We start from the raw sequence: 14,027 nt of genomic DNA, 5'->3' as shown, positions 1-14,027 counted from the left end.
AACTTGTGTCATCCACAGCTCTTTCTTCTGCATGCAAGAGAATAAAGGTCAGCTTACACAAATCTGTTTAACTGAGGTGGGATGTATAATGGAGACAAAAATGTATTGCAATTCCTTTCCTGTGGTTAGGGTGAGGGTTGGGTAACATTGACTCTTATCTGAATCTATTTATGAAGTGGTTTGCTCTCATCCAAAACAAAGGTCTATTCATCTGTCATTCTAATAATCTTTTGAGTAGTGAATTGTTAAAATCAGTTGCCAGACAGATAATTAAATATTCCCATCTCATTCAGCAAGGAATTTGCATTTCCCTAAGTCCTTTTCCAGAAAACACAAAGGCTAACTGATTTAAACAGCCTATAGCATCTTATTTCTGGGATGATCTACATCCTTGCTCCTTAGAGTATAATCTATGGACCAGCAGTGGTATCACCTGGGAAGTTACTAGAAATGCAGAATTTCAGGCCTCGCCTCGTACCTGCTGACTCAGAATCTCTGTTTTAACAAAATTTCCAAGATTAGTAGGGGCATTAAAATTTGAGAATAACTGCTCTAAGCAACATGTTACCAAAATCAATTCCCAGTACCCCTGCATGCAGTATCACTGCATGAAGATTTCCTTCTTCAGTGAGATGCAAAACAGCTTGAGTCAATCTATTTCTGGGAAGGTTTAGAGAGCAACAGTCAAACTAGGTTGCTGTCCAGAATCACCTGGAGAGCATGTCTGAAAACACAGATTTCAGGACCTCTTTCCAGATCTCTTAGTCAATGACCCACTGCTCTGGAACTCTAAAAATGACCCTAATTTCTTGGATTCAGGTTGTGGTTGGCCTAAGTTTTCACAATCAGCAAAGGATACCTATGGGGCCCATAATACTTCTGACAGGAGAGTTGTCAATGAAGGAGGGCATCTCTTGAGGTCTAATTTGAATTCAGGGTGGGAGGTGGTCCTAGTCTTCCAATATCTATATAAACACAGCAGTGACTGGGGTTCCTTCTGAGTTACACTGGAAGCAGCCAGCAAAAATGGTGAAATGAATAATTTAACTTACTAAAATCTCTATCATTTTATAGACCATGATAGCCTTATGTCTGCATAAACCCTAACTAGAAATTCTGTGAATTCTTAAAATAGATCCTTACCTGCACAACGGAGTCTCTAGTAGCAATTAGAACTCTGTGTTTTAAAAAATTATTAAGAATGAAACAGTCCAAAGAAATTTGTCTTTACTTTGATGGATTTTCTACAAATTTTCACATGTATCAAATATAAGAGGTAAATCAGTATATTTCAAATTCTGGTACCTTCAGAAACATTTGTGAAGCTGAGTTTTAAAAATAGAAATGCTAGGGCTACACACCAACCCCAAAGATTCTAATTCAATAAGTGATGATTCTGTGATACTTTTGAGTTCGAGAATCACTGAGTTAAATGGTTAAATGTTTGTGCTAGTAAGTAAGGAATGATGATATTACAACTTCATTATGTTTTATTTTTTGTAGATTTGATAAAAAAGAATGCCTTCAGCATGATTTTTTTTACATCATTGAAAAGTAAGAAGTCTTTTTTAACATAGAGTTTTATATTAATGTAGTATCAATAATCTAGAATCAGTTAGTATTTATTCCTATTATCATCAGACTTTTCTGATATACACATTTATTGCTATAAATTTACCTCTAGGCACTGATTTTGCTGCACCTCACAAATTTTGATAAGTTGTGTTTTCATTTAGTTGAACATATTTTCTAACTTCTCTTAAGATTTTGTCTTTGATCCGTGTGTTATTTAGAAGTATGTTGCTTAATCTCCACATATATTAGGAGTATTTTGTAATTATGGTTATGTTTGACTTTTGTGATACCTCTTTACCCAAACAAAGTAATGGTTTTAATTTTTAAGTTTGTGAAGAGGAAAGATTCTAAGTAATGAAAATGTCTTTTTACAGGTCATATCTGAGGGATCGACCACCTAAACACTTGGTAAGAGAACTATAATTTTGTCAATCAACCAAATATAGAAAATAACTGAACATTTTTCCTTTTCTAGAGAGTAAAATATAATTGGGAAAAATATGGCTGCCCACTGAGAGTTGATTTCAGAGAAAAGTTTCACCCTGTGGTTCAACTGTAAGTATATTCTCACTAAAAATTTTAACTTATTTTGAAAGTTTCAAAATAAAAGTATGAAAAGAAGCTTAATTAATGATGTATTTAATAATTAATATTTTTGAGCACCCAAATATATGCAACACTAGGTTTTCAGTACTAGTTATGGAAAGTTGGATGGTCCATGGTCCCTGCATGTTGAGGGAGATTACAATTTAGAAGCTGAGACATAAGTAGGTAAGAGAGCTGAGACTCCTCTCATGGATGCAGACCGTCTCCTAACCCTTGCTTTATCCTCTCTAAATCTCTCCCCAACCTCCAGCGCCCCTCCCTGTTATAGGAACTATCTCCCACTGGTGACATATGACTTTTCTTTCCATGTGCCAATAATAACTGAATGCTCGCAAAGAGAGAAACTAGATTACTAATAAGGGATAGTACATGGGGAGATTTCAAAAATATTATCTCTAACTTAATTTTTATAAATAATGTTTCATAATAAAAATATGAATAAAATGCTACAAGGAAGGCTTTTCCAAGTGATTTTGTGCTAGTTTGCTTGCTTCTCTAACTTTATTCTAGATTTATGATTATAAAAAAGTTACAAAGCTTGTTACAAAATTAAAAATATAGAAAAGTATGAGACAAGTGACCTAGGTTTCTAATTTTTTTTTTTTGCTATTATAAACAAAATTGTGTGAATATCCATTTATGTACATGTATGGACATTAGTCCAGATATGCTATGAGGATAAATTACTGGATAATTTATCCAGTACATTTGTCCAGTAAATTTATCCTCATGGCAAAGGATAATTACTGCCATGAGGATAAATTACTGGAAGTGAAATTCCTATGAGAAAAACATCAAAATTTTAGTCAATGCTTTCAGCTTTTGGGGCCCTCGGGCTGAAGACAGCTTCTGAGATCTCTTAGGGTGGGTAGGTGTGAAGTAATGAATCAGGAACTCCAATTTAGTTTTGCCATCAGAGCTTTCCCTGTTGGAATCCAGAAGGGTTCTGCCAGCACGTACTGCCCCCTACTTCTAATCCATGACAGTTTTAAGATTCTGTACTCTGCCCTAACCCTCTTATGTTACCCTCCTACAATCCCTCTGTCATGGGTTCTCTGAGCAATCAGGCTAATCTGCTATCTTCTTTAGTTTCAATTTTCTAGACATCTAATCATGCCACATCTTTTCTTGGGCACCCTAGGCACTCCTTCTCTCACTGAGACCTAGTTTTTTTCTTTGGTTTTTTTTGTTTGTTTGTTTGTTTTATCTAGTGCCTAATCCTCCAGTGGTAAAAAAAAAAACTCAATGTTCTCTCCCAGAGAAGTGCACTCTTCAGTTCATATCATCATTATTAAACACCTACTTTGCACCAATAACTGTGCTAGGTACTGGAAATTCAAAGATGAATAACCCAGGATTTCTGCTCTCAAGAACTGATATGCTAAATGGAACAATAGAAAGGAATGACATGGGTAGTTGGTATTGAAACTGAAAAAAAAAAGAATCCAACTCAGCTATGGAAGGGAGAGGGGCTCTGGAAAGTGTTCCCAGAGCATTTGAGCTGAGTCGCTGAGTCTTAAATGATAATGAATATCTAGCTGAAGGCAGAGGAGAGAAGGAGAGAAGGAGAAGTGGGGAAGGTAACAGGGAACTCCACTGAGTAAGCCTTTCAAGCAAAAATGATAGTTAGAGGAAGAAATTTCATAGTTCAAATGGTATAATGTTATCAAAGCACATAGTGAGGCATGATGTATCAGGAGAAAAGGCTGGGAAACTAGCTAGGTAGAGTCCAGCTCATGGAAGACTTTCTATCCATTCTTATGGTAGAGTGGCATGATTAAATATTTGCTTTACCTAGTTCTCTCTGTAAGAAGTATAGAAGATGAATTTCAGGGAAACATGTCTAAGTAAGGAGACCAGGTAGTAAAGTGTAGTGGTAGTCCAGGGAGGAAAAAAAAACAAATGACGGAGATAGCAACAGAGACAAAAAAGAGGAATCACTTATGAGAAAATTACTCATAGTAACAGGCAGGGCTTGATAATTGATAGATGTGAGTGCTGAGGGAAAGAAAGAATGAGGAAGATGAATGACTCAAAGGTAATATCGATCAGGAGAGATTTTCTGCAAACTTCTACTACTGTTATCTATCCATCTTCAAGCATCTGTGCCCATTAACTCTGTCTGTCTTCCTGTCACCATAGATAAAGTATATGGGTATCTAAGGCCTGTCCCTCCATTTGTGAACTGGATACCCACACCCTTTCGTAATTAAAACCACTGTTCCCGAAATTGCCCCCTCTTTCTCCTGCTTTATCAACTTTACCCTGTCTACTGGATCATCATAAAAATATGCAATTCTTTCCCTCACCAAAACCAAAAACTAAACCAAAACAAAAACCCTCTCTTGACCCTACTACCCCTCTCACTACTATACTCACTGTCACCAGCTCTTCTCCTATCCTCTCCCAAATCTTTCTCAGTCAGAATTTTACCCCCACCACTCCATTGGCATTGCTAGCCCATGTGACCAACGGCCTTGGCCTCCATATTGCTAAACTCAGTGGTCAATTCTCAGGTCTCATCTTACTTGATCTCATTAACAAGAATTGACAGTTGATTATTTCCTCCTACTTGAAATATTTTCCTTATTGGGTTTCCAGGATATCACATTTTCCTACTTTTCCTGCTACCTCACTGATAGCTCCTCCTTAATTTCTTAGTTTCTCCTTTTCTCCATGACTTCTTAATGTTGGAATGCCCCAAGGCTCAAAGCTTTCTTTTCTTTTCTCCACTTCAACTTTCTCTTTCAGTGATGTCATTCAGTCTCATGGACTCGAATGTCTCAATATATTGATAAACGCCAAAACTGTATCTTCAGCCTGAATATCCTCCACTGTATTAGTCAAATACGGCTAGGCTATGCTGTAGTAACAAACCCTAACATCTCTGTGCTTAACCTTTTTCATGTCATAGTCTGACATATTTTGTACCTACATCATCTTGACATGGCCTCCCAGACTACCACTATGAAAGGGGAAAACTGGAAAGAAAAAAAAAAAGGACTAGAGGATTTCCTGGGATATCTTAAAGGTTTGGGCCTAGAATTGGTTTACATCATTTCCACCCACATCCAATTATCTGGAACCTAATGCCATAGCCCTAATCTAACTCCAAGGTGGGCTAGAAAATGTAAACAGGCACAGGGTTATTTGGTGAGCACTAACAGTGTCTGCAAAACTCTTGAACTCCAGACCCATAAATCCACTTAGATGTTGAATACATAAATCACTTTTCTACTTAGATATTGCCTAGATATATCAAACAACCTGTTCAAAACTGAACTCCTGATCTTACCCTCAAATTCTGCTCCATCAATAGCATTCCTCATTTCAACTGATATCAACCCTATCCTTCTGGCTGTTTGGGTCAAACTTTGGAATCACCCCTAGCCACTCTTTCTTTTATATCTTTCATTCAATACATCAGTAAATCCTATTGGCTCTATCTTCAAGATACATACAGAATCTGACTATATGTCACCACTTGAACTGTTACCGCCCTGATCCAAGCCATCACTACCTGCCTGGATTATTAAAATAGCCTTTCTGTTGGTCTCCCTGCTTCCACCCTTGCATCTCTATAGCAGTAACAATGAATCATTTAAAATGGTTAGAGCACATCACTCCTAAGCTCAAAATGTATAATCACTGAGTAAAAGCCAGGTCGTTCCTCTGATTTACAAAGCTCTATGTGATCTGCTGTCCCTGTTACCTTTCTCCTGGTGAGCTTCACCTCACTTACTTCATTCTACTCACTTGGCCTCCTTATTGTCCCTCAGGTAAGCCAAGCAGATTCCCACCTCAGGGCCATTGTACCTGCTGCTTGCTGTGCCTGCAAATGCTCTTTCCCCAGATGTTCACTTAGTTTGTTCTCTCACTTCCTTCAAGTCTTTGCCCAAATGTCACTTTCTTAAAGAGACCTATGCTGACTGTCATATTTAAAATTATAAGCTGCCTCTGCACCACCTTCACTCCTCACCTGTCTTTTTTGTTCATGGTATTTATTACCACCTAACAAATTATACAGCTTACTTATTTAACTTGTGTATTGTCTTTTCTCCTCTACTATAATGGAAGTTTCATGGAGAAGAGCTTTTTATTTAGTTAGTTCACTGCTATATCCTCCAGCACCTAGATCACTGACTAGCATGTAGTAAGCAATCTATAAATATTTGCTGAATGAACTCATGAATTTTATGTTTATGGCTTCCCTAAACTGGACAAATTTTAATACCATCAATTGTAATATAAAATAGAGAATAAAGGGTATGCTTACAGGGGAAGATGACTAGTTGATTTTTAGACATTTTGAATTTGAGTCTGTGTGACATCCAGAAGGAGATGTGCAATAAAATGTTAAATGGAAGCATCTGAAGTTCATGTAAACTGGCTGAGCTAGAGATATATATGGAAGTCAATAAAAATTTTGTGATATTAAGAATTGTTGTGAGTGATCATAAAGAGTTATTGGGGTACATAGGAGGTCCAATTGTACCCCTCTTCCCTGACCAAATTCTGAGTGAATTGAATAATATGAGTCAGAAGATGGATGTTATTACTCATCACTTATTACTGACAAAAAATATATATTGACAGATGTAGCTTACATTTGCAGAAAGTGAACTTCCTGATACTACACCACTAATACTATACCTAACAGGGTTAAAAAGAATCATCTCCCCAGTCACACATATTGTTGATCCACCGCTGGTCTCTAATCTTGGAGGCACTTTAAATGTATAACATAAATGAGAAAAGAACATGTTATCCTACAAGAAATTCACTCCATAAGAAGAAAAATGTGAAGCTAAGCCAAGCATGGCCAGCTTATTCTTTTCTAAGTTATCAATCATTTAAGTCAACCCACTTCCCAAGGGACAAAGTGAATAGAAGAGCAAAAATAGACCAAGAATGTTATACTCATTGAGCTCCCTCCACATAAAAGGAAGTATCAAAATTGTAAGGGTTTCATTTTAACTATAATATGGAAAATAAGAAGAGTTATGAGCCAAATATTTACCCTACTAAAAAACAAAAAACAAAAACCAATATTCAAAGGTGGTGAGAGGAAAAAAGAGTCTAGAAATAAGAGCCAGAAAATACACATTCAGAGAAACACAAGGACAACATAGATAATGTGGAATTGTGGAAGCAAAGACAAAAGGAATTTTTTTTGGCCTTTTATTTATTTATTTATTTTGTTTTGGTTTTGGGGGTTTCTTTTTTTAACATCTTTATTGGAGTATAATTGCTTTGCAACGGTGTGTTAGTTTCTGCTTTATAACAAAGTGAATCAGTTATAGCTATACAAATATCCCCATATCTCTTCCCTCTTGCATCTCCCTCCCTCCCACCCTCCCTATCCCACCCCTCTAGGTGGTCACAAAGCACTGAGCTTATCTCTCCGTGCTATGCGGCTGCTTCCCACTAGCTATCTATTTTACATTTGGTAGTGTATGTATGTCAATGCCACTCTCTCACTTTGTCCCAGCTTACCCTTCCCCCTTCCCACAATAGGAATTTTTTTCTTTTTTTTTTTTTGCAGTATGCGGGCCTCTCACTGTTGTGGCCTCTCCCGTTGCGGAGCACAGGCTTCAGATGCGCAGGCTCAGCAGCCATGGCTCACGGGCCCAGCCGCTCCATGGCATGTGGGATCTTCCCGGACCAGGGCACAAACCCATGTCCGCTGCATCGGCAGGCGGACTCTCAACAACTGCGCCACCAGTGAAGCCCACAATAGGAATTCTTTTTTTTAATTTTTATTTATTTATTTATGGCTGTGTTGGGTCTTCCTTTCTGTGCGAGGGCTTTCTCTAGTTGCGGCAAGTGGGGGCCACTTCTCATCGCGGTGCATGGGCCTCTTATTATCGCGACCTCTCTTGTTGCGGAGCACAGGCTCCAGAAGCGCAGGCTCAGTAGTTGTGGCTCACGGGCCTAGTCGCTCCGCGGCATGTGGGATCCTCCCAGACCAGGGCTCGAACCCGTGTCCCCTGAATTAGCAGGCAGATTTTCAACCACTGCGCCACCAGGGAAGCCCCACAATAGGAATTTTTAAGAAAAAATGAGTAAAAGAGTCAAATTCAGAGAGACCTACTAAACCATCACCGAAAATGTCCATTGGATTTGACATTAGAATAGCATTAGTGAACTTTATAAGAGTAGTTTCTATGAAATGGTGAGGGCAGACAGAAGTCAGATTGCAGGGGGTTTGCAAAATCAATTAAAGATTTTTATGTAGGGGCAAAATGTAGCCTACACTTTTTCAACTTTTGGTTGAAATTTACCTATAGAGTAAAACACAAAATCATGAGGTTTCTTTTTTTAGGATAAAAGATATGAGCATGTTTACAATTCAAGTTTACAGTTTACATGTTACAGTTGAGCTTTCTTTAATAAAGGAAGAAAAGTTTAAAATCAGTCATTCTGAATATGGTAATGCAACAGACTGAGCTCACTTGAATCACTCCCCACCCACCAAAGACACACATAATCCTTGATAAAACATAACAAAATATTTTATGCATAGCCAAACTTGAAAAAAAGAAAGAGCAATCTCTAGGTGATACAAGTAAAGAGAGAACTCTAAGAGTAGTCAGCTCCAGGTGACCTACTGTAGTCCAGGAATACTGATCCAGGATACTGGAAGTAAGAATTAGGAGATAGGGTTTTAAAGCCTCTGTGGGGCCAGGAAGGTCTTTCATAAATCCAGGATATATGAAGACTAGAAAATTCTACTCAATGACCAGAGAAACAAGGAAGAAAGTTTTACCTGCATGAATGTGGGAAAAATATCTCCTGCAAGAATGTTAAATGTCAACCTCAGGCTGTATGTGGACAGGGATCTAAATTTAATGTACATACATAGGAAAAGACTATAGTAATAAAAATCAATAGATGAAAAAAGAAGCTAAAAACATGTCACATAGCCATAAAATCCCTAAGGCTCCAACAGAAGCAATTGAAAAAGTAAATCCAGGGCATAAGACTCCCACTGGAAAAATCACCACCACCAAAGAAATGTCAATAAATGTTTACCAACCACATGAGGAAATGGGAGAGTTAGAAGATAAAAGAAATTGAAAGATAGGCCCAACAAAACTAAAAATAACAAAGCAATCTGAACAATACATAAAATATTGTTAAAGAAAAAGGAAGACAAATAAAACAAACTATAACAAAAAATATGACAATGAAAAGAAAGTAGGGGGACTTCCCTGGCAGTCCAGTAGTTAAGACTCCACACTCTCAATGCAAGGGGCATGGGTTTGACGCCAGGTTGGAGAACTAAGATCCAGCATGCCACACAGTGTGGCCTAAAAAAAAAAAAAAGAAAAGAAAAGAAAGTAGGCATATTTTAAAAAGATAGAAATTCTAGATATAAAATCATAGCTATTAAATTCAAAATTTTAGAGATGATTACAAACCACTAAAGATATGGGTAAAGAGAGGGTTACAAAAAAAAAAGAAAGAAAGAAAGAAAGAAAGAGAGAGAGAGACATGGAAATCAACCAGAATGCAGCACAAATAGTTAAGGAGATATAGAAATAAGAAAGAAGTTAAGAAACAATTGAGGAAAGAATGACAAATTCTTCTAACATGTGCCTAATAGTTTTCTCCAGAACAAGAAATTAGAGAAAATGGGTTGGAAAGGGAAGTGAAACTCAATCAAATAAAATGTAAAAACTTTCCATAATTTATTAAAGGGCTAAGTCATCAGGGTGAAGATTGACACAAAGTCTTAAGTAACTCAAAATGAAATCATAGAACACAAAAGAAAAAGAGAAAAGGTTTATATGCTGCCATACAGATAAGATAGATCACCCACAATAGACTGCCACTTATATTGAGAGATTTCTTATCAACAAAAATAGGACAAAAATAATAGAATGATATTTTCATTGATCTGAGGGAAAAGAATGTTAATCTTAGATTGTAAATCTAGATAAACTTTTATTCGAGAGTTAGGGTGAAATACATACCTATGCAAATAAAGAGTTTACATTAAAAATCCTTAATAAAAACAAAACAAAAAACTACTGAAGGATTTTATTCAATAAGAAGAAAAATAAGCCCTAAAAAGAAAATAATAAAGTAGAGGAATCAATCATAAGGAAAGAAATTATTGGTTAAAGTAAAGGAAGATAAACTGTAGAAATAAATTTTAAGAATAATATCTTTGATGGATGTGAAAACAAGATGGAAATGAAATACTACTACTCAACATGTGGAATTGAAGCAAGATGATTAGAGTTAAATTATTCTGAAATCTTAGCATTGTTTAGGTGTGGGGTCAAGACTTTTAAAGTGAAGAGTCACTAAAAGAAGAATAGAAAGAACAAAGTGGGGGTTTTTTTGAAAAAATCTTGATAAGAAGAAAACTTAATGAACATACAAAATCCCATTTTGTTTTCCTCCAGGGCACACACCTAGACTCTGTTTCTAAACATGCTTTGCAGTTAGTGGGGCCATATGCCTGAATACTGTACAGTGGAATGTGGACCAAAGTGTCACATGACCAGTCAGGCTTGGACTCTTACCCCCATTTTAAAAAATTAAGTTTTGCATAATCCCCCCAGCTATCTCTTTTTATCTTCTATCATCTGCCAGTTTTGGAGAATTCAAAAAGGACTCAGAAGCATTATGGTCTACTAAATGGAAAAAGTCTGGGCTTCTAAAGGATTATGTGGAGCAGAGCATCTCCCCTCCTCTAATTCCACCCACAGTGGACCATAAAATGAGTAAGGAATAAACTTTATTGTGTTAACTTACTGAAATTTTGAGGATTGTTGTAGCAATGAAGTTGGACCAACTTAAACTATTGAGCAATGTTATAGATGAAAAGAGAAAAAAATACAGAGTTAGTAAAAAGAAAAAGTTACATAGTAGAAATATATATAAATATATTAATAATGACCAAAATTTTAAAGCACTTACTTCTATATTAAAAGACAATAATTCTAAGGTTGCATTTTTAAATGAAGTTAGGTATACGTAATTTATGAGAGAAATGTCCAGTAACTGTTAGACCTTAGAAGAACATTCAGCAAGTTGAATTCAAGATCAAAATACAATAAATTAAAATGTCTCTATACATCAGTAAATGCTAACTAGAATATATAGTTGACCCTTGAACAACCCTTCATGTACATATAATAAATAATAATAGTAATAATAATAAAATTCACATATAACTTATAGTTGGCTCTCCACACATGTGGTTCCTCCATACTGCTGTTCCACATCTGCAGATTTAAACCTACCACAGATTGTGTAGTACTGTAGTATTTACTATTGAAAAAAATCTGCATATAAGCACACCCACATGGTTTAAACCCATTGTTTTTGAGGGTAAACTGTATAATAGAAAAATTATTCCATTCACAATAGCAAAAATAAAATAAAGTAGAATAGATTTAATAAAAGTTGTTCAAGATCTGTATAGCAAAATTTATAAAACATTATTAAATACATAGAAGAGGACTATAATACTTGAAAAACTATACCACATGTTTTGATAGAGAGACTCAGTATTATAAAGGTATCAGTTCTTCTCTAATCTATCCATAACTTAAATGAAATTCCAATAAAATTTCATCAGGGTTTTCATCAGAATTTAACAAGGAGGTCCTAAAATTTATATAGAAAAACAATGGGCTAAAAATATCCAGTCAAATATCTTCCAGAATTGAAGTTCTAGAAATGGCAAAGTAGTTTTATTTGACATACACTCTGCCCAATACCAATTATATATGCTCTAGACAAACTGTAATAAATAATTCTTTAGAAGCATTAGAGAGCAAAAACTGCAAAAGACATGATCCTTGAAAGAAGGAACGATTTCTAAGTAAGACTGTCCTCTGAAGTCACTTCCTATTTTTTGGCAGGGTATGAGGGAATCAGGCTTTAACAGAAAATGACAGATCTACTGGACTTAAGAGACAGACAGTGAAGTATGTGACTGTGAAACAGCTGTAAATTTAGGTGGAAAATCTTGGAAAGGACAGCATCATACAGGAGGAGCAACAAAAATATAAAAAACTTTTCCCTCAAATTCTTGGCTAACTCTTGAACTGTGCATGTGTAAGGAAAGGAAGCAGAAATGTCAATAGTTACCTGATGCTAGGAGACAAATCTAGACAAAGTCACACCAACTTAGAGGGTATTGGAAAACACCTTAGGCTTTCTTCTGAAACCAAAATGGTTAGCTAAGGACAAAATGCTATGTCCCAGGGTTAAAAGCAAAATTAAACAACCGTAAAGCCTTCCAAGTCCTAAAACTAATCTTCATCAGGGTCAGGGAGATCCACCAGTTATTTATCTTCAGAAGAAGAAGAAAGAGAAGCAGAAGGAGAAGGAGAAGAAGGAGAAGAAGAGAAGGAAGAGGAAAAAGAGGAAGAGGAGGAAGAAGAGAAAAAGAAGAACAACAATAACAACAAAACTCTTTAGAGGAAAATAACAAAACCCAGAGTGTCAACAATGTATAATTTAAATGTTCAGTACAGTAGAGTATTAAAAATTACTAGACATCCAAAGAAGCAGGAAAATGACCCCAAATCAATAAAATGGAGTTAGTAGTAGCAGACTACAGATGACCCATACTCTGACTGGAATTAGCAGACAAGGACTTTAATTCAGCAAGTATAAATATGTTAAAAGATTCTTAGGAAAATTGTAGAGAATGGGTGAACAGATAGGGAATCCCAGTAAAGAAATGCTAACTATTTTTTTAAAAGAGCCAATCTGGGGACTTCCCTGGTGGCACAGTGGTTAAGAATCAGCTTGCCAATGCAGGGGACATGAGTTCAAGCCCTGGTCCAGGAAGATACCACATGCAGCAGAGCAATTAAGCCTGTGTGCCACAACCACTGAGCCTGTGCTTTAGAGCCCGTGAGCTACAACTACTTAAGCCCACATGCTTAGAACCTGTGCTCCATAAGAAGAGAAGCCACCACAATGAGAAGACCATGCACTGCAATGAAGAGTAGCCCCCACTCGCCACAACTAGAGAAAACCCACATGCAACAATGAAAACCCAATGCAGCCAAAAATAAATAAAATTTAAAAAGAGTCAGTTTGGAATGCTAGAATAAAAGCAAATACAGCATCTGAAATCTAAAAATAAAAATTAATAGGATGGGGCTTCCCTGGTGGCACAGTGGTTGGGAGTCTGCCTGCTGATGCAGGGGACGTGGGTTCGTGCCCCAGTCTGGGAAGATCCCACATGCCGTGGAGCGGCTGGGCCCATGAGCCATGGCCGCTGAGCCTGCACATCCGGAGCCTGTGCTCCGCAACGGAAGAGACCACAACAGTGAGAGGCCTGCGTACCCAAAAAAAAAAAAAAAAAAAAAAAAAAAAAAATTAATAGGATGGACTTAATAGGAAGTTAAACAAAGCAGATAAAAAGATTAGTGAAAATAAAGATAGTTCAATGGAAATTATCTAAATTATACCACAGGAAAGAAATTTTTTAAATTATGTGCTTCAATGACCTATGGAACAATATCAAGCAATCTAACTTAAATAGAATTGGAGAATACTTTTTGAAGAAATATTGACTGAAATATATCCAAAGTTGGTGATAAATATTAGCCCATGGATCCCAGAAGCTCAATAAACACCACATCCAAGCACAACATAGACAAATGCTGAAAGCTAAAGGTAAATGCTTAAGAGCAGCTAGACAGGGAAAAAATGATACATTACATTCAGGGGAACAAAGAAAGAATTACAGCAAACTTTTCACCAGAAATAGTAGAGGTCAGTAATCAAACTCAAAAGCTTCTACATGGCAAAGGAAACCATAAACAAAGTGAAAAGACAACCTACAGAATAGGAGAAAATATTTG

The 14,027-nt window shown here is 36.5% G+C and overlaps 1 protein-coding gene across 1 annotated transcript in view; it reads left to right on the top strand.

Moving 5' to 3' along the window:
* Window positions 1-14,027, top strand: part of CATSPERE (catsper channel auxiliary subunit epsilon) — a 238,213-nt gene that overhangs the window by 178,668 nt on the left and 45,518 nt on the right. The window contains exons 15-17 of the mRNA XM_024754501.1: window positions 1,504-1,554; window positions 1,950-1,983; window positions 2,051-2,130. Coding sequence (XP_024610269.1) covers window positions 1,504-1,554; window positions 1,950-1,983; window positions 2,051-2,130 — 165 coding nt within the window. The remainder of the gene's footprint in view (window positions 1-1,503; window positions 1,555-1,949; window positions 1,984-2,050; window positions 2,131-14,027) is intronic.

Source organism: Neophocaena asiaeorientalis, unplaced genomic scaffold, assembly GCF_003031525.2.
Source record: "Neophocaena asiaeorientalis asiaeorientalis breed wild unplaced genomic scaffold, Neophocaena_asiaeorientalis_V1.1 scaffold524, whole genome shotgun sequence".
In the NCBI taxonomy this organism is placed as follows: domain Eukaryota; kingdom Metazoa; phylum Chordata; class Mammalia; order Artiodactyla; family Phocoenidae; genus Neophocaena; species Neophocaena asiaeorientalis.
Note: the sequence above shows the minus strand (reverse complement) of the source record. Positions and strands in the feature narration are given on the sequence as shown.